At 40.0% G+C, this 21,354-nt stretch overlaps 1 protein-coding gene across 2 annotated transcripts; it reads right to left on the reverse strand.

Moving 5' to 3' along the window:
• Window positions 1-322: 322 nt before the first annotated feature.
• On the reverse strand, window positions 323-18,122 carry LOC106958955 (uncharacterized). 2 transcript variants are annotated; one of them, XM_015051158.1, is made up of 10 exons: window positions 17,943-18,122; window positions 13,957-16,027; window positions 6,123-6,222; window positions 5,210-5,287; window positions 4,686-4,790; window positions 3,535-3,667; window positions 3,274-3,388; window positions 2,632-2,756; window positions 1,150-1,230; window positions 323-769 (listed from the first exon to the last, which is right to left on the reverse strand). In XM_015051158.1, exons 1-10 carry the CDS (start codon window positions 17,980-17,982, stop codon window positions 675-677), a joined length of 2,943 nt encoding a protein of 980 aa, XP_014906644.1. In that variant the 5' UTR covers window positions 17,983-18,122; the 3' UTR covers window positions 323-674. The 2 variants fall into 2 exon arrangements, with proteins under 2 accessions (XP_014906644.1, XP_014906636.1); XM_015051150.1 differs by lacking the exons at window positions 4,686-4,790; window positions 5,210-5,287; window positions 6,123-6,222 and adding exons at window positions 9,437-9,541; window positions 9,892-9,969; window positions 13,319-13,418 and having other exon boundaries at window positions 17,943-18,116.
• Window positions 18,123-21,354: the final 3,232 nt, after the last annotated feature.

Here is a 21,354-nt window from a genome sequence, read left to right on the forward strand (position 1 = left end):
AGACAATTTGTGTGTTGTTGTGAAAGACTTAGTTTGGTTCAATTGAACCTGCATAAATGAGTTGAAATTGATTAGTACTGAAGCTTATAGATAAGGAGTAGGAAAAAAATGTCCGTCATTAATGGTGTAAACGTCTCAAAAATGAATTCACTTTTCATCTTAAAGGAATTATTTTTCAAACAGTGCTGATGCTCTTTTTCTGATCTTTGGCTAATTAGGAAAATAAGCATTTTGAGCCTTTTAAAAAAAAAAAAACCTTTACTGCCTCATTTTCGTCACTCTTCAAATTATCCTCTTTCTTTGACAGGCAGGAAGGAAGAAATACAATTCTGAAAAACTTTATTCAAAAACTTTAAGCATTGACAACATCTTAAAACGTAGTTCACAAACAACAGTACCCCTTGCCCAAATGAATAATACATGTGACATTCCTACAAAAGCAGGCATACCAACAACTAGTTTATAAATATTTATAGCCTCAACTGATTCTTCCAAAAAAAAAAAAAAACCATGAAGATCTTCATTTGCACATAACATTTATACAGATATGCACATTCTTTGCCCAGTCACCACTGCAACATTTGATGGGTGACATTTCACATTCACAGTTTTACAAAAGCAGGACCCGTGTGTCTCCACTGACGACGACTTGAGGTGAAAATGGGGCTCTGGTTTTATAAAGAGGCTGCAGACGGCAGCAGGAAGGCAGCAGCAAACATCAGGCACAGCGAGAAGATTTCTGGCAGCACCAGCTGTCCTGCAGAAGCTCCTGTAGAAATCATACAGGAAAATGCAGTGCAGATTATTCAGGAGTGAGAATCACTTAGAGTGGCGCTGCAATTTTTTTTTTTTTTTTTTTTGAGACAATGATTCTATCTTTTTAAAACCAGATTGTGTACAGACAGGTTTCACAGTTTACATTTCCATGATTCCACATTTTTCTCAGAGTTGTATGGTTTAGATTAACGAGGAAACACTTTGGCTAAAAATTCTGCAAATTCAGCAAGTTTATTACAACTATAAAGTCCTTAGATTTTTTTTTTCTCCACAAAAATCTAAATATCTGACTTTAGAAGATGTCTAATTACTCTTTTTAAATAAATGTGGAGGTAAAAGTGGAACCCAAGTGGTACTATAGGAGGTACTTACTTGTACATGTGGTACTTTCTTTAAACGGGCCCATCAGCTCACTGGTTTTGACAGAACTTAGAAGAGTTGTGCTGACATCCCCTTTAAAGTACACAGAATCAGACAAAATGTTACTGAGGCATTTGTTGGAAATTTTCACTGTACTGATAAAATTGAATTGAATTGGAATGAATTGAATTAATTAGCTGTCCTGTGCTGCACTGTGTAAACCCTCTGTACAGACGCCGCTCTGTTTCCCCCCGGCGAAAGAGGAATGGGCTGAAAATGAGACGCACCAGACACTCAACTCCGGCGTCGGGTTACTGAGCGGGTTTTGGAGGATTTCTAAAGATATTCAATGCCAGTGATTGTTCATTGTCCCGATTTTGGGACTTACAAGCTTCCCAGTTTTAGTGTGGTAGCTTTGAGCACTAATGGGGCCATACCGGCAACTTAAATTTGAAAGTAAGTAGAGCATACATCATCCTGAAAGCTGCCATTTTCCTAGCTACAATTTACTTCGATTGTTGGTGTCAATTTCTTCCATCTACTTTTACTGCTCGTGTTGTTGTTTTCAGATCAGACAGGTTCCAGAGGTAAAACCCTTTTTGTTTTTAACGGCGACTAATTGCTTGACGAAATACCATCACAACAACTTGAATCCAATGGGTCGGAACATGTTGACGTCGTTACATCACTGAATCAATACTAACCTGCAGCAAATATGAGCTGCAATGTTTCCCCACAGTTGGTAACCGTAACAACATCAAGCTGTAAACATCTGAGATGCATTTTGACTGTGTTACACGTGCAGTCTGAGAATACGGCGGCATTAGAGGACCTTCTGTGGCCTCACATATTCTCACATTACAACCACACCCTTCAATGCATCTGATTGGGATTTTTATCTGATCAACAAGTGCTGCATGGCTGTAAAGTGGAAGAAAAATGATGGTGGTGGTTGTTTTCCGATATCTCGCCAAGTAAAAAGGATGAGGTCGTGTGTGAGAAATGTACAGCATTAATTGGAAAAGCAGCCAAAATATTCATAGCAAGTCTGGATTAGTTGCAGACATCTACAGCTTAAGTGTGTTGACAAAACAACTACAGGCTATGCACTCCACAAATCTGGCTCTATGGAAGCGCAACCCTGACAGAAAGCCTCAAGTTTGAAATCAACAAGCCAATTAGCAGACAGAGCAAACAAATGGATGTCACACTTTCTTTGTATTTGTAAAATAGCTTAAAAGCTACCAATCTTCCTTCCACTTCATTGTCATGCATGACTTTGTGGTGGTTTATCACATAAAATCTCAGTTAAATTTATAGTCGTAACATAATAAAATCTCAAACGGTTTAAGGGGTGTTGATACTTTTGTAGGAGGAATTATTTCTGGCCTGTTGACTTATTTAAATAACTTGTCTGATAGTCGTTGGTGTGTTGCAAGTACAACACAAAGAAGATACTGTGTTTTTGGACACTAATGTCGTTTTCCTCCTTACCCGACACCATGAAGTTGACTGTTTGGCACTGGCCGTTTTCTGTAATGCTTGTAGAGCCGGGCAAGATGGTTATCCTCGCCATTTCTGCCTGCAGAACATTTGCGACTCTCCTTCGGAAATCATACCTGGGTATAAATAGAAATGAATAACTTTTAGTCTTGTGAGAGCAAATAACCAAATTCAGACCAAAAAAATCCTCCTTGACTGTTCAGTTCTTCTCAAAACTCAACCAAAAACTCAACCAAACATAGCAACGGTTTAACCCATAAATGTGTGTTTGTACCAACATAATGACACTGATCCCTTTTGTTTCCAGATTACCACTTTTTGCTTGCAATAAAAATACTAATAAAGTTGCATATTGCACAACATCTATCTCTGCATACTTCCCGATTTAACTCGGTTCTTGTCTGAAGGAAACCTAACTTTGTCTCTCCAGCTGTAACAGAACAAGAGATTCAAACTGGAACTCAAGACAATAACAAAATCTTTCAAACAATGCAATTTAGGAGTAAGGCATAAAACTCGCAATATGTTAGATAATTTCTAAATGAATTTAAATAGACAGAATGAGTGTTTTTATAAATAATCCTGTTTTTACCAGGTGAATTCTTATAGAAATCAGGATAGTTTGTTACTCACCGGCTAAAGGAGCTCACATTGGGAAAGGTCTGCTCTGCGAACTGGGATTCTGGGAGGATGTCGGCACACGCAAGGATGCTGTTACCACTCTTCAACACAAGAGACCTGTAGACAACTTGGATCAAATATAGAATATCAAGTCAGACATTTTACTAAACTCAACAAAATGAATAAAAGCTAGTGGAAGATGACATGGTGAATGGCAGAAAAGGATTGTTGTACATGTACATGTCTGTTGACACTGATTTCCAGTCGTCTCACCTGTGTGGTCTCCTGACAGCTGGATGTTGCTGTCAGAGTAAACTTCTCTCCCAACCAGGCTGACATTGCCTTGTCTTTCAGAAAACTCCCCCACCACACAGCTCAGCTGGTTTTGGAGCGAACAGCTGGAGCTCTGGAAGAGGAATAGAAATTACAAAGTTGAATATACAATTACCACGAAAAAAAGAGCCATCCACCATGGGATTAGACAACAAGTACCTGTAGTCCGAGATTACAGGTACTCACCGTACCTGTCATCAGTACTATAAAAATACTTTATATGCTTTATTTCCACAGTTTGATGTAAGAAATTTTTCTCTTTACAAAAAAAAAAAACAATCAAAAAAAAAACAGTGTCCTTTGAAGTGATTGAAGTATTTCTTATAAGATAGGATAAAAACTGGAATGCTCTTAGTTTGCTGCTGTTTCTGTTGGGATTTGGGTTTTTTCCTGTGTTCTGTTCCCTGTGGGTCTCTGTGGTGTCCTGTCTCTTCTCATTGATTGTTTCCTAGGTGTGTCTTGTTCTCAGATTACCCTCCCTGTGTATTTAAGTCCACCTGTTGCCTTTGTCTCTTGTCGGTTCCTTGTCAATAGTCGTATGTCACGGTTGTACTGGGAAGTCGAGAAGCTCTCATTTGTCAGTTCTTAGATCAGTTGCTGCCGGTGCTGAGCCTTGTTCTCTTCTCTGCTGTGCTGCCAGTTTCGTGGACTGTTCTGAGCTAAATTCTCGTCATTAATAACATCTTTTCATCTGCATCCTGGGTCTGCCTGCGTTCTACTCACCACCAACACCGCACCTCATGACAGTTTCTTTAAGCAGGGGGTCATTTTAGGCTAAAGTGTTCCTCAAATTATCCTCAGATTGAATTTATTTACATCTGTGTCCCCATTCCCAATCATACCTGTCAATTCTCCCGTTTTGGGTGGGAAACTACCGATTTTTGTCCCCTTTTCCACCGTGCTCGTGCTCCCGTAATATTATTTTCCCATAAATATTCCGCATTATGGGCCCCCCCACTCTTACGTTAGTGCCTCTTCCCATCGGTCTCACGTTAGTTTCAGTTAGTTTCAAAGCAGCACCGGACGGCGACATTTCCCTTATATTCTCAAAGTCAAACTTGACAGGTAATGTCCCCAACAGCCTGCCTCACCTGTGGTTTCATGTTGAAGGGGTTGAAAGTGTCTCCCACGCTGGTGCACAGGCCGCTGGTGGCATTCATTCGGTTGCTTGCGATAAACAGGGAGGCCTTGGGAATCTGTAAGCACGTTTAAAAGATAAACTATGTTTCCGCTGCCTTTATTTGTCGCATTGATGGACATAAATACAAATACACAAATGATTAGGAATAGCAAACAGACACCTAGATACTCCGATCAGTAGTATCAATAACTTGCAGACTATTTGGTGTCTTATACTGTCGCCCCTGAAAATGCCTAAGGAAGTTTTGTTATCAAAGGATTTTGACATTTTTTGTGCATTTCTGAAACTTTCAGTCCCTGACATTAAAGATAGCGGTAGCAGAAATTTGTCACCTTGACTAGTTGATTAGTCTGGGGTATACAAGCACTACTAATCCATCTACAAGAAGTTAAAGTGACGACACAAACAGCACCAACTACCTATTTTCATTCATACATGTAAGAACTGTGTTTAACCCTATTACCCTTTACTTACACTTTGACTTGCAGGTGACTTAAGGTCCACATTCAGTGTGACATCACTGCTACTCCCATCAGGAAACATCTGCTGGCGCTTGAAGGGACAGAAACCAAAGGTGCCTGACATTAGTAGACATACAGATTATTGCCAACTGAATAAAGTGATTTATACAGAGAAACTCATTTGATGTGTGAATATCTGTTTTCTTTTTAGTAACTGCTGAGGCACTTCCCAAATTATTTGGCCAGTCCAGAATAACCTCATGTTGTCGTTTCCTCCTTTATAGCTCTGTGGAGGCTTAGGTGTAAAGCAAGACTCAGTGTGGAGCCTCTGGATGGCAGCTGACAGAAACAGCTGATATCAGGGTGAGCCTCAGAGTTTAGTGAACATACATTCACAGTTATGCTAAGCTAAGCTGAAGCCATGCTTCCCATGTTTCCTGTCTGTTTCCTGCCTCTTTACCGTCAGGACGCTCTTTGAGTGCCTGCTATTGTCGTCCCCTCATTATCAGCCTTCTAAATTTTGCACCAGTGAATTTAGATACATTCCTCTGTACATATGGTGCAGTGGTATCTCTATTTTCTTCACAGAAGAGGCAGGCTAATGCAATTTACATATTACTTACATAAGCTACAATATATACTGTAGTTTCGGATTAAAAGGTGATAAATTCAAGTGTGTATTCGCACACTTTATTACCACAGAACATCTCTTATCCCTGTTTCGGGCCTAAAACCACGTGAGCCACAGCTTGCACATTTTTCTTTTGTGGTGCAGAAAAAAAAACAACAACTAAATGCCCGTACAATACGGTTTTGGCTTTGGTTCTCAAACCAAAGACAATACAGAATTGTCTGAAATCAGACAATGTTGGCATCCTGCAGCAAACAAGTAGCAGATCAGATAAAGGTAATTATGTGTTTTTTACCAGTGTGATTGTCCCAGTCACTACTCCATTAAATGTAGCCTTGGCAAGTGTCCATTGTCCTTTTGTATTTGTGTCTGATAAGACATCTGTACACACCATCCTGTAGAGAAAACACAAACACCTTCATGAGATGGGCTCGAAATAACCAAGCCCAGCAGGTCCAATCCTGTTGGATTTTTTTGTTACAATATTCTGGTTAGTAATCTTCTCTAAAAGAGGAACATACAGTATCTTAGTATTGTAACACAAAACACCCATGATTAAAAGATCATGGCTTGAGGANTGGCTAAAGGTAATCCTGACAGAAAGCCTCAGGTCTGCAGTCAACAAGCCAATCAGTAAGCAGAGCAAACGTGTGGAAGAAGATGCTCTGGTCAGGAGACACTAAAGGGATTTTGATGTGGAGGCTAACACTCCACATCGCGTCACCCTGAGTGTAACCTGTCAACTGTGAAACATGGTGTTGGCAGCATCATGTTCTAGGGAGGCTTTTCTTTAGCTGGTCGCACGAGAAGGTGGATGGAGCAAAACACGGCGTAATCCTGGAAGTTAACCTGTTGGCGACTGCAAAAGACCTGAAACTGGGGCACGAAAAACCAGTGGTACAACTGAAAGTGCATGGAATGAAAAACCAGACCTAAATATAGATCTGATCTGGTCTTTGACTGCTTGGAGATAAAAGCTTATGTCTGGATGGTTGATGGGGGAAATCACCTCCAACAGGTGTATAGCTAGAGGTCATGAGAAGTTCCTTTTGTTTCTCTCAGAAGAGCAGAAAACGGAAATACATTAGAATCTCATATGTCAGTCTGGCTGTTAGCCAAGTGTGTTTTCTCGCTTTTATAGCTGTGCTGAGTCAATCATTTTGTGGTGCTGAATGTGATCACTTTCAGTCAGTTCAGTTCAATTATGACCTAGCATAACTGAACTGACCTATAACTGTGATCTTACTCAAATGTGGCTCCACAAAGTATTAACTCAGAGCACTGAACACGAATGGATGTCACACTTTCTCGATTTGTATTCGTAAGTAGTTAAAAAGTTCCACTTCACTGTCATACATCGCTTTGTGGTGGTCTATCATATAAAAATTAATGTCAAATGTCAAAAAGTACAAGGGTGTTAATTCTTTTACAAGGTATGACAGATTTATTCAATCTAAATGGAGAAAGAGAAATTATTTCTGGCATTCTGACTTCGTTCAATGTCTTCTGTCAGGGTCATTGGTGTGTGGTTTTCTTCCTTACCCGACACCATGTAGCTGACCGTTTGGCACTCTCCGTCTTCTGTAACGACGGGAAAGCCGGGCAAGATGGTGATGCTCACCATGTCTGCAAGCAGAACATTTGCGACTCTCCTTCGGAAATCATATCTGGATATAAACATAAATAAATAACTTTTAGTATTGTGAGAACAAATAATTCAGACCAAAAAAAAAACAATTTTCTGAACTGTTCAGTTCTTCTCAAAACTGAACCAAAAACATAGCAAAGGTTTAACCCATAAATGTGTGTGACACCGATTATTTTTGTTTCCAGATTACGACTTTCTGTTTGCAATAAAAACATTAATAAAGCCGTATATTGCGCAATGTTTATCTCTGCGTACTTCCTGGCTTGACTTGGTTCTTGTCGGCCATTAGACATGACTGACAGCAAGACGTGCAAACAAATCAATAACAAGGCTGTGTGAAGAACAAGAACAAGAGATGCAAACTGAAAATCAAGGCAATAACAAAATCTTCCAAACGATGCAATTTAGGAATAAGGTACAACACTCGTTAAATCCTTGTTAAACTTATAGCTAACCTTAATATTTACAACCAGATGTCCCCCATATCTAGAATGTTCCAAATGAATTTAAATAGACAGAATGAGTGTTTTTAGAAATAATCCTGTTTTTACCAGGTGAATCCTGAGAGAAATCAGGATAGTTTGTTACTCACCGGCTAAAGGAGCTCACTTTGGGAAAGATCTGCTCTGCTAGCTGGGATTCTGGGAGGATGTCGGCACACGCAAGGATGCTGTTACCACTCTTCAACACAAAAGACCTGTAGACAACTTGGATCAAATATAGAATATCAAGTCAGACATTTTTGGGGATTCAACAAAAATGATTAAGATTTACTACACTATAAAGCAAAGCATTATGTTTAATAAAAGATTTCAAATGAACATAACTCAATTGTCATTTGTGCAACTGATGTCAGTGTTGGGGGAGGGAGGAGCTCTGATGACACCATGTTTCTTTAATGTCTGTATGTTAACAAACATAGTGCTGCTGTTGGTGATGTAGGCCGTAAAAAATTTTTGCTGAAAGTAACATTTCAGAATATTGTTTATCATGGAAAAGTCTTGATCAAATAGCTTATTTGCATATATCTTATAATGTCAAGACGTCTTTGAAATTTAGTTTAAGTCAAACTAAGGAAAATTCGTCAAGTGATGCTTTATTAAGTTATGCTCACTGAAATTGCACAAGTTAATGTAATTATCAATTTATTTGAGTGGTGTAAACTTAAAATGTACAGCTTTCACATAAAACATGAATTTATGAAAGCAAAGTTTGTTTTTTTTGAGGCAATGAGTTTGCAACATTTTGTATGTAAAGTCCACTCACTGCTTTTGACAGAGTGGAAGATGACATGGTGAATGGCACAAACGGATGGTTGCACGTAAAACTGAAAACCATCTTTGATGCTTAAGTCGTTGACATTTCCCCACATCTACAGACCCTCATTTCCAGTCGTCTCACCTGTGTGGTCTCCTGACAGCTGGATGTTGCTGTCAGAGTAAACTTCTCTCCTTCTCAGGCTGACTCTGCCATGCCTTGTAGAAATTTCCCCCACCACACAGCTCAACTGGTTTTGTAGCGAACAGCTGGAGCTCTGGAAGAGGAAAAGAAATCACACACACACACACAAAGAGTCAAACTATATGGGGTTAGACAGTGAGTACCTGTTATATGAGATTAATCACCATTTTATCAAGGCTGTTAAAGAACTTCCAGAAGTAATTGTTTCCACAGTCTACTGTAAGTAATTTTTCTATTTGCATATCTTCTGCAGTGGTGTTTTTGTTCCATAGTGGTTTTAAATTCTGTGGAAAAAAAAAACAAAAAAAAAACTGTGTCCTTTTAACTGAAGTATTTATAACAAGTAAGCTAACAACATCCTAAGTATGTGGCCACTTTCCGGCATGCTCTTCTCCTAGTTTGCTGCTGTTTCTTTTATGAAAAAGTGTTCCTCAAATTATCCTCAGATTATCTCTGAATGTATTTACATATGATGACGTGTCCCCAACAGCCTGCCTCACCTGTGGTTTCATGTTGAAGGGGTTGAAAGTGTGTCCCACGCTGGTGCACAGGCCGCTGGTGGTATCCACACGGTTGCTTGCGATAAACAGGGAGGCCTCAGGAATCTGTAAGCATATTTAAAATACAAACTATGTTTCCGCTGCCTTTATTTGTCGCAATGATGGACATAAGTGCAAATACACACATGAATAGGAATAGCAAACAGACAACTGGATTCTCTGATCAATATCAATAAACTTGTTCTACGATAAGAATATAAAGTGACAACACAAACTAGACATTTTCTTTGCGTTATGTTAATTTATAGCATGAATGTGCTTTTTTTATGTTTGAAATTTACTTTGATTTTTAAGGAGGAACTCAAGACTCCACACTTGTTCATTTGGGATCCTTGACCGGCGGTGGCTAACATTGTAATGTTTTGCATTATTTAACCCTATTACCCTTTACTTACACTTTGACTTGCAGGTGACTTAAGGTCCACATTCAGTGTGACATCACTGCTACTCCCATCAGGAAACACCTGCTGGCTCTTGAAGGGACAGAAACCAAAGGTGCCTGACATTAGTAGACGTACAGATTATTGTCAACTGAATAAAGTGATTTATACTGATGTGTGAATATCTGTTTTCTTTTTAGTAACTGCTGAGGCACTTCCCAAATTATTTGGCCAGACCAGAACAAGCTCATGTTGTTGTTTCCTCCTTTATAGCTCTGTGGAGGCTTAGGTGTAAAGCAAGACTCAGTGTGGAGCCTCTGGATGGCAGCTGACATAAACAGCTGATATCAGGGTGAGCCTCAGAGTTTAGTGCACATACATTCAGTTAACCAGCAGAAAGATGCTAAGCTAAGCTGAAACTTTTGCCTCTGCTTAGAGTTTAGATAAGGCCTAAAAAAATTCTATCTACCCCGAGCCCACAGGCATCGTGTCCGAGTCTGGTCAGACCCGACTAATGGTGTTAAGTGAGCAGTGTAACGTCTCTTGTTTTTTTTATTTAACATGTTTCAGCTCCATCGATGGAGCAGATCCAATGGAACATTTTATCGCTTGTTGTAACTGTCGTGCGAGTCAAGTGCAAATCATCTGGGATGTGTGATTGATAGGAGCTGAGCAGAGCGGAGCTGCATGCGCATTTATTGTGCAGTGTGCTGCGCTGTGTGTTGCGGACCGTCTACTCCCGACTTTCTTTCCTCAACAGGGTAAGCTGGCTACTCCTATATTTAGACCAGGGGTCCACAAACTTTTTCCTGTGAGGGCCACATAACTTTTCCCTTCTCTGGTGGAGGGCCGGAGTCAGTTTGCAACAGAAAAAGTGTGATGATTGCAGGAGTGCCTAAATGTAAAAATTTATTGTTTCCCAGAAAGCACAATCAAATAACCCTCTCTGGGTTCTTCACAGAAAAAATCCAGGAAATAACACTATTTATGAAATAAATACCGTATTTTCCGGACTGTAAGCCACACCGGGCTATAAGCCGCAGATATCTCTGCCGCTCAAGGTTTTCCACAGCGATGCAGCAGCAGAGGGGGACGGACACCCAAAATTTGAGTCATAACAGGTCAATTGAATATCACATTTATTACGGTTGAAAAAGAAAGAAAAAGTTGCCAAGTTTAGATTTAACTGAACTGATTACGGTAGTTTCCGAATGGTAACTTTAACAGTAAAAGTGCTGATCCTTCGTGTCTGCTAATACCATGTGCTAAATGAAAATGGGCGCTTTCTTCTTCTTCTTTAGATTTCAACAGCAGCTTGCATCCATTATTGTTGCACTACTGCCATCTACTGGATCCTAATATCTATACCTCAAATTCTCATAATGATCCCAGTATTATTTAAAAAAACAAAAAAATCTTCTTTTTCCCCTCAATGCTATTTAACTGATCAAAATTCTCAAATTTCAATTCCCTATTAAAACCTAATTCCGTTTTAATTGGCGCTTTCTTCTTTGATTTCCAATTTTGACTTCCAATGATTCACTTCCTGCTAAAGAGCCCCCTGGTGGTTGAAGAAAAATCCACATGTAAGCGGCTTATAGTCCGGAAAATATGGTATACGAAAAAAAATCTAAATGCTCTCTGGTATTGTTCAGGGGGCCGGACCAAATGTGGAGGCGGGCCCACGGGGCCTTAGTTTGGGGACTACTGATTTAGACTATCAAAATCAGAATAACACAGCTTTATGGAACACATTCTCATTTGGTTTTCTCTGTACTGTACATATTGCAGATTTATCAAATGCGCCACAGAAAGCCAACACCACACGACGCAACCCGATCATCAATTCTGGCCCTGTCTGGCTCAAATTTCGAGGTCAGGTTTGGGCTTGAGCCATAATTCTAAACACTAGCACTGCTTCCCCCATTTCCTGTCTGTTTATTGCCTCTTTTGCTTCAAGCACTCTTTTATCATCTGTTAACATCTTCCCAATACTATTTAATGGAAATTTTGCTTACTGTGAATCTAAATGCACTGCATATTTTGGATGTGTCTCTGCTCCAGCACACCAGATTCGAAGGATTTGTATGACCTCCTCTTTGGCCACCAAAAGCTCCAGAAGCATCCCTTCATTTAAGTCAGGTGTTTGGAAACAAGGAAACACCTAAAACAGTGGACAGGGGTGCCTGCAGGGTATTATCGGAGGGTATTAAAGATCTGTTGTTGCTTTATCGACCTTCCAGACCCCTCAGGTCTTCTGGATTTGGATTGCTCTGCTTCGCCAGAACCAGAACCAAATGAGGAGAAGCAGCATTCAGCTTCTATACACCACAAATTTGGAACAAACTTCCAGAAAACCGTAAAACAGCTGAAACACTGAGTGCCTTTAAATCTCGACTTAAAACCCACCTGTCTAGACTTGCTTATGGAACATAACAATTGGGATTTGAATTCCAACCCGGTTTCAAGCACTAGGGAGAAAATGGTATATGAAAAGGGGTGCATGTTTAGAGTCCCCCCCGCAAAAGGGTGCAAGTTGGTGTCCCCCCTATTGCTGAAAAGGGGTGCAGGTTGGAGTCCCCCCGTTGTTGGAAAGGGGTGCGGGTTTAGAGTCCCCCCTGTTGTTTGAAAAGGGGTGCGGGTTGGAGTCCCCCCTGCCCCTCCCCCGCTGTTCTATTTTTTTTCTCTGCCGATTCGAAGGACAGAACTTCGACTCGGCAGGAAATGTAATGTTTTTGTTTATTCAATGTTCAACTTGAATAAACAGTGAGTGTTTTGAGCAAAGCACTTTGAAATGCCTTGGTGCTGAAATGTGCTATACAAATAAAATTTGATTGATTGATACAATACTATCACTGCACCAGACCCACAAGAGCACAACCACATCTCCAACAGTAATGTGTGTGTGTGTGTGTGTGTTATATTCTGTGTGTGTCACACAGAATATTACTGTGTGACACACCCATTACTGTGTGGGTACAATAATGTGACACTCTGGTGTCACATTACCCACTGTGACACGCATAGTGGATAATGTGGGTGTCACAAAAAACCAGCACAAACCTAAACCATACAAACATAACATTTAATTTCCCTTTGGGATCAATAAAGTCCTTTTGGATTTGAATTTGATTTGCTTAGCCCAGTGGTGCCCAAAGTCGGCCCATCATCTTTTTTTCATTCAAGTTCCCTAGTTTAACACACCTGGATCAAATAATGGCTCATTAGAAGGCCTAAGACATGCTGAAGAGCTTGTTACTACCACCAGGGAGAGAACTAAAACATGCAGGATGCTGGCCCTCGAGAACCGACTTTAGGCACCACTGGCTTAGCCTGTGGTTCTCAAACCAAAGACAATACAGAATTGTATGAAATCAGACAATTTTGGCATCCCGCAGCAGACAAGGAGCAGATCAGATTAAGGTAATTATGTGTTTTTTACCAGTGTGATTGTCCCAGTCACTGTTAGATCGAATGTAGCCTTGGCAAGTGTCCAATATCCATCGTTATTTGGGCCAGGTAAGATATTTGCACACATCATTCTGTAGAGAAAACACAGATGGCTTCATGAAATAGTCTTGAAATAACCAAGTCCAGTAGCTTCAATCTTGTTGGGTTATTTCTGTTATATTCTGGTTAGTAATCTTCTCTAAAAGAGGAACATACAGTATCTTAGTATTGTAACACAAAACACCCATGATTAAAAGATCATGGCTTGAGGATTCACACAGGTACCCTCAATGGATTGGGATGATATGATACTATGGCCAGATTAGGGTGCATCTTGGATTTCTTTTTCATCTGTAAAGGCATCAGTGTGTTTTAATTTTACACCTTCCTGACACTTTTTATGGCCTTTTTCATTTTATTAAATGTTTTCAGGAGGATAAGTACTTCCTGTTCTTTGGCAGAACTTTGAACCATTGATCTTTTGCACAAGGAATTTGTGGTTAGAGTGAAAATGCTACTACCCAGTTCTTTTTAAGAAGAAGGAACCTGTGGTAATACTCGGCAAAACATTTCATAACTTCTACCTTTCTGTTTCCTTATTATCAAACTTGGATGCTTGTTGGTTCTTACCGTGATCCATCGGTGTAGTGGACTACGACAGATCTTCCCATGATGCTGTAAGGTCCAGTAAGCGGCATGTTAGGGTCCATGTACATAGCGTCAAAGTTATTCTGGCCAGTAAGCATCCCAAACTTCCCACTGATGTCCCCTATCTCATATTGGTCCACGGTGCCCACACCCGGTGAGGGAGAACTAGATGTGTTCCAGGCCAGTGGGTTAAAGTGGCCAAGGATGTCTGTATCTGAGCAAGGATCACTGCTGCCAACAATAATGGGCAAGATGTGGACGTGGTAGCCTCCAGCTAAGGACTGCAGGTTTTTTAAGGACACAGTGATTTCTGTAGGGCCTTGAGGGACAGCTTGGGAGAATTTCACCTGGCCACCAGATGATACAGGGCCAAACCATTTCCCTAACCTGGCTGTAGGGACCTGGACCTCAGTAACATTGGCACAAGCGATCCTCGGGCCTCCCCTTTCTGCTTCATGGATGACCACAGAACGACCAGTAATGCCAGATATGTCTAACCACGAAGTGACGTCAGTGAAAAAGTGTTTGGATTTGACGCCACCTATGTCGGTGTCAAGATTAATGGTGGTATATTTGTTGGCGAGGTCGCCGGCCTCACAACATAGGGGGCAGGATGGTTTGCAGTGAAGGGCATAGCTGCTATCAGTTGTGCTGATCTTAAAAGGATTCCAGTGGCCTCCTGTTGTGATACACCTCCCTTCGTCATCATCCCTCTCTGAGCTAATGGGGAATTCATGAACGTGCCAGTTATGGTGTTGAGTCATTATTGTTGTGGGATCTCCGTACGACAGATCCATAAAGATGGACACATCTGACAAGGGATTGTTCACCAACTGAGTAAAGATAATCTTTCCCACCACAGGGGTCTGAAACGTGGCACTGGCTACTGTCACTGCACCAGGATAACCAATGCTAGCACACGCGTACCTTTCACCATTGACCAGGTGAATCACAACTGAGCGACCTACAACGCTGTTCTGTCCAAACAGAGGAAGGCTGAAGTCAGTAAATGTCATTTGAAATGTACTTCTACCAGAAAGAGACATGTGTTTGCCACCCAGGTCACCTGTCTCATACTTGTCATGAGTTGATCCTGGCCCTACAGGGTATGTTTCAGAAGTTGTGTCAACAGCAAACGGATTATAGTGTCCACCCACATTATCATTTGAGCATTGGCCTGACCTGACTGAAGGGACAGGAAAATTGTGGACGTGGTAGGGGCCAACTAATTCCCTTAAGTTTGCCAGATTCACACTAAGCTGTGTCACGTCAAACGGTGAAGCCTGACGGAAGTTGAAATATCCACTGATTCCTCTCATGTTCATGACAGCTCTCACTTCTTTCTCTAGCATGTTGTATACCTGAGCACAATTGTAACTGGACCCCACCCTGAGGAGAAGATACGAGTACAGTCTAAAGCTACTAAAATCCAGACGGGATTTCTGAGGACTCAAAGGGTTTCCGACTTTCACACTTCCCAGATTTGTTAAAGATGCTTCATCTAAACTATCAAGCAGTATGGTACAATTAGCTGCTGTACTTGTGGATCCAAAGATGTTGATGCTGATTTCTGGGGCATTCACCTGACCAATAGTCACGAGGTCAGCAAGAAGCCTAGGGTTGGCATTATTTACATTAGCACGTATGTAAATGTTACCAGCAACAGACTCTGTGAATCTTGCCTGGCGAGTCAGTCGTGTCTGACCTTGACTTACAACTGTGCATATTTTAATGCCGTCACATGTCTCCAAAGACAGTGAGAGGTCATCCAAGTTTGATATTTGTCCAAAGAGAAGTGACACATTGATGGGAGAGGCGGAGGAAGGATCGCCAGTGAAGGTGAAGACGCTTACACCAATGTTTGCCTCAGAGCAGGGCTCAGCGAAGTGGCCGTACATGACGGGGAACACAGTGAGGGAAATGTTTACTGCAGAGCAGGATCCTGCACCTGACACGTTTAAGGTGGCTGTCTGGTTGTTGGAGTCAAACTGCACTTGGCCTGTGACTCCTCCCATGTTTAAAGGTGCTAAAAATGTGGCACAGGAAATGAAATCTGAAAAAGACAAGATAAGGAGGAGATCTATTGTTAACAACCATTATCTAACTCTTTGAGTCTTACTGTTGCTTCATTTTTAACAGGTACCTCTTCAATATGTGCTTAGTCAGTTTTCTAATAGAGTTATGGGATCCATTGTTAGTAATAAACAACGAATGAAATCCACCGGTTTCTTTTGTCAAACTGTTTTAACATGATTAAAAATGTTCAAAATTCCCTAAAAGCTTTAAAATAATTAAAATAATGATAAAATAATTTCACGTTTTCAGTATCCATCCAGAGAGAACTTAAAGTTTCTTCATATGCCTTGCAACAAACTGAGGGTTGGATTTCAACTACTGTCTGCAATATAATTTGTTTTTCTAAGACATACTGAAAGTTTGTGGCTAAAACTGAAACTATGTGAATACAGTTCCTACATTCAACAGCATAATGTGAGTGTAGGCTTAAAACACTAACTTAAGAACATTTACTCTTTAGACATATGCCAAGGGGAAAAAAAACTCTTCACATAACTGTCCAAATGAAAATACTCATTTAGCTAACTGTATCTTTTTGCTGAATTTAAATGAACCCATTTAAATTTAATGGAATCCATTTCAAGTGGGATTTATAACCAACAGCTTCAATGATCTGGCAGATATAGAAACAAAGCTTTTGGTTTCATCCTAATCTTATCTGAAGCTGTACAAAGTAAAACAGTGGGGTCCGATTTCAGACCGGGGAGGGTCAAGTTCTGTATGCATTAGAGGTTTTCCTGCTTCAACGCACCTGAATTCCCTCCAAAGCATTTTGTCAAGTTCTGCTGAGGCCTGATAAGGACCCATTCATTTAAATCAGGGATGTGGAACCAGGGGAACATCCAAAATATTCAGAATATTGACTCTTCTGGATCAAAATTTCACTTGATAATTCACCATTATACACTAACTAAAACACATTCGTTTCATTTAGGACGGCATGCTGAGAAAATATGCTTTCACGGCAATGTCGATATAACATAGGCCACCGAAAAATTTTGTATGGGATGGAGAAATAATAATAGTTTTTTAAAAAAAATCAAGTGTGAGTCAGGATGTTGTCTTTATTCTAAATCCAGTTTCATTTGCTGTTTACAAAAGCCCTGTTTTTTTTTTTAGTAAATAAAATCAACACACTTAGACATAAAAAAAACGCATTTTTTTATTCAGTATGATGTCATTGCTGGTTTAGAGTGGGCTCACACACTGGTATCATAACCTCACTCCTGTCTCCACTCCCAAACATTCAAACACATCACTCAGGAAAAAGGAAAAAAGAAAAAGTTATTAACTTGTGAAATCCAAGTTCCTATCTCTAGTAAAGACGATACCTCACTAATGTTTTCTCTTATTGGTTTCAGGATGAAGCACAGAGATGAAGTTGTTTGCAACATGACAGATGGGCTCCTTTGTTAATTCTTCAGTTTCTCTTCTGCATAACATGTAGAAGCCACATTTTAAACATTGTGTCCACAATGTGACCCAGATAGTTTTGTCATTTGATATCTAGGTGAGGGATCCTTTTCATTGATGCGGAAGAAGAAGGAGTTAGCAATTTAGACAGTTTCCCTGTGGCATCAAGTTGAGCTGCATTATCACAGCAGCAAGTTTTCATCCTGAAAACTGAGGGGATGATGCAACAAATGCACGGCTCTCAGAAAAAAGTTAAACATTACAAAATACTCATTCACAGTTTTGAACCAAAAGTCTCCGGACACGTGCCGCCGAGTGATAAGCAACCAAAATATAAAAAAAACGTCTCTCAGTAAATAACAGTTGTGAAATCCTCTGCATAAACCCATGATTTAAAACAGTTCAGGGTGTCTTAATTACTGCTATGACTCGCTTTCAAAAGACAAAAAAAAGAAAAGGAAAAAAAAGAAATTACTCACCCAGTGCAGCAAACAGCAGGGCCGCTCTGAAAAGGCACATTTTGGCAGAGAAGTTACAAGCCGAATCAAAACCTCTGTGCAGACATGTGAGCTGGGATGTTCAAGGTGAGGAAAATGATGCAGAATCTGTGCGTGTGTCTCTATAAAAGCACATCAACTGTGGCTGTACTGTGCAGCCTCCCCTTTGCTTTTTTTCTTATTTTTATTTTTTTTTATCTGGGACAGCCTGTGATTGGCCTGCATGGTAAAATGCCTCCTGAGGGGAGGGAGGAGGAGGAAACCGGCGGAGATGGCATACATCTGCTTTGGTTAAAAATAGAGGTGGAGGAGGGAAAAAAATACAGCTGAATGAGTTGAAGGTTTCCCCCTGAGAGATTCATGCTTTAAAATGTAATAATAATAAAAAAAGGCATTCAGTTTACTCAAGGTTTGTCTTAATGTCATGTTTATTTTTTTATTTTATTTTATTTATTTATTTTTGTATTTTAAAAGCAAAGTTAAAAGAAGAACAGAAAAGGAAGCTGGTTTCAAACTTGAGGTACAGTTTTGAAATTTGCGTGAGAAGCTGCCGAAAAATAAAATCCCACGTCCGCATTTGAGTATGGTCGAAAACATCGGGGTTTGTTCTGAGCATATATGAAATTAAAAGCGAAGTAGAGAGGATTCTTCAACAATTTGTACCCGGCTAGCACTGAATGTTCGGAGGACGTCCGCTGACGTTTGATCGACGTCCAAATGAAACGTCACTAGACGTCCGGAGGACTTTGAGTTGAACGTCCGCCGGACGTTCGTGAGGACGTTTTCCGGACTCAAAATTGACCAAAATTAGACAACTTTCAGCAGACTTTCGCATTTTATTCGAAATATGGTTCTGGAAATATAGCAGCAACTTTCATTTCTAATGCAAGGTTTTGATGTGGAACAGTTGTGTTCCATTTCCTAGGGATATTAATCCAATCTTGTGACAAATTGAAAAATGTATTACAAAAACTTAACGGTTTGCAAAGGATTTGTTAATTTACAGACTTAACGGTGAAGACTACCAAGACAAAATATAACACAGGAGCACTTTTTTTTTTTAAGTTAAGTGGTACAGCATCAATTTGGTTTTCAGAAGACAGTATTTTCAAAATCAACCATTGCTTAAAAATATCATTTAAAAATGTAATTTAAAAAAAGATATTTACACTGTTGATACATGCACAATCCTCTCTCCCTCAAAAAAAAAAAAAAAAACAAGCAAAAAAAAAAAAGCCTTGACTATTCTTAAAATTGTTGTGTTCCCACTGGTGTGAATGTAAATGTATGTAAATGTGATGGTGCCATTGGGGCTCCAAGTCCCCTTGGTTTTGTTTATCTTCCCCTATTTTTCCTAAGATGTGTTATGTATGCAAGTGGAACTTGGTGTTGGTCCCTATGCCTCTTCCTATCCCTCTCATTTATAAGTGTTTACATTTGGGCCACCATGGGTCACCCCAAATGGGTTATCAATCACCAAAAGAAATATTTGTTTTACAAAGCCTTGTCCTCCTCATTGGCATGGTCATTTCCCAAAGCTGCTGTGGTAGCACCATAGTCTTTCCGATTCCTTGAGTCCTTCAGCCAGTCAATTTTGAGGATGAAAAGTACACAGACTTATACTTAATAAATATTACAGTCAGCAACTGCTTGTGAGCAGACAAACTTCTCTTCCCCTTTTGCCCCAGGAAGCTGTACTGAGACTGTTCAAGATGATTTTAGGAAATATGTTGTAAACTTTAGCTCTCAAGTCTTTCCCTCCAATTACAGCCAAGGCATTTACCTTAAAAAGTAACACAAAGAACTTAAGTCAATGTTTACACACTCGACAGAAGAATACTGTGAAGAGAAAGACTAATTAATTTTTTTTTAAGTATTATACATACAAAAAGTTTTTCTAACAGCGCCTGACTCCAGCTGTTTGTTCAGGGCTTCCAACTCCTCTGGAGCAGAGGCTGGAAGGCATGGTTCCACATCCTCAAAAAGGATGTGGAACCATTCAGAGTCATCCAGTGACTCTGAATCTTCAGCAGAAGAAGTGGGAGCCATTCTAGTGAGAATTGCTTGCAACAGTCTCCGGTTTTCCAAAACCATCAGCTTCAGATCCTCGCAGGCTTTGGTAGTCATCTGAAAAATAATAATATTTACAGACAAACATATATATTCAGCAAAGTAACCATGTGTTGGGATTACTCAATTTAATGCAGGGAAACACCCATAGGGTGCGTTCACACTGCCAGTAAATGCGACCTGTATGCGTTCTGCAGTGTAAACGGGCAAACGACCTGAAAGTGTCCCGCATGCGCAGTAGAGGGCGCAATAGCGTCAGCGTTCTGAGTGTTCTGCCAACCACCATAAAAAGAAGAAGTGCTCAGTGTTTGCGGAAGTAAATATGGAGGCTAACGGTGAAGCTTAGCTTAAATATTTGAAGTTGTTGTCCGGCTGGAGCAGCATATTAACAACTTAATCCTCATATAATCCGTTATGGTTGTTGTTTTTCTTCCCTCTTGCGCTTATCAGGACGCAGAATAGTGAGATTTGTTGAGAAATAGTGACGTTCAGTTCGGATGAAGGCGGCCTGGACGTTAGGTCGCATTTGAATCAGATACGTATCGGATATGGGTCACATTTGAAAAAGAATCCGACCTGTGCTGTTCATACTGCCAAGAAAAGATCGGATACAGGTTGTATTACGTCAAAAAAAATCGGAATTGAGTCACTTCAGGCTGCAGTGTGAACCACCCTATGACATACAAGACACTTGATCCCTCAGTTGCATATAATTTTGTCTCGTTCATACTGTCATATTATTAACCAATAAAATCCAAAACTGCCTTGTGTCTACAAATAAATAACTAAAATATGACTATACACACACTCAAAATGTGCTCACTTTATGTGTAACATGTTAGTAATTTAACTGTTAGAGGAATCTCTTCAGAATAAACCAGAGTACGCCTGTGAAAAAGAAAAGAAAAATCATAAACTTCAACATGATTTTTTTTTTCTATTAAAGCAAGTTGGGTGCCTTAATACTTGACTACCTACATTTTTGAGTGGCTTATAATACTGTAGATAATACAAATGTTTTCTAAAACAACATACATTGAAACAACACAAAGCAGCCCAATTCAAGGATTAAAAAGGACTAAGAAAACTTTCTTTTTCTTTTCCTCCTGCCCTCCTATGCTTCTGTTTCCGCACTTGTAAGCAGGTGAAATAAAAGAGCAAATTAAGACAACACAAAAGACTGTTCAACACATCTATTTGTTCAATTTCTAACTCTGCTTACTGCCTGTGGACTCTTAGGATAATTTCTAAGCAAACATTTTATGGGCTCTGTCCTAACAGTACCATAGAGAAGGCTTTCTCTTCCCTATTTTATCATGATGTA

This window comes from Poecilia latipinna, unplaced genomic scaffold (genome assembly GCF_001443285.1).
Source record: "Poecilia latipinna isolate Pla-1442-1.1 unplaced genomic scaffold, P_latipinna-1.0 Scaffold51, whole genome shotgun sequence".
NCBI classification, from domain to species: domain Eukaryota; kingdom Metazoa; phylum Chordata; class Actinopteri; order Cyprinodontiformes; family Poeciliidae; genus Poecilia; species Poecilia latipinna.

Excerpts from the sequence above, each read along its gene's own strand:
- LOC106958955 (XM_015051158.1), bottom strand. The coding sequence starts at position 17,982 with ATGTGCCTTTTCAGAGCGGCCCTGCTGTTTGCTGCACTGG. Across the intron at positions 16,028-17,942 it reads CCTGCTGTTTGCTGCACTGG|ATTTCATTTCCTGTGCCACA; the intron begins GTGAGTAATTTC and ends TGTCTTTTTCAG. Across the intron at positions 5,288-6,122 it reads TGACTGGGACAATCACACTG|CGCCAGCAGATGTTTCCTGA; the intron begins GTAAAAAACACA and ends TGTCCCTTCAAG.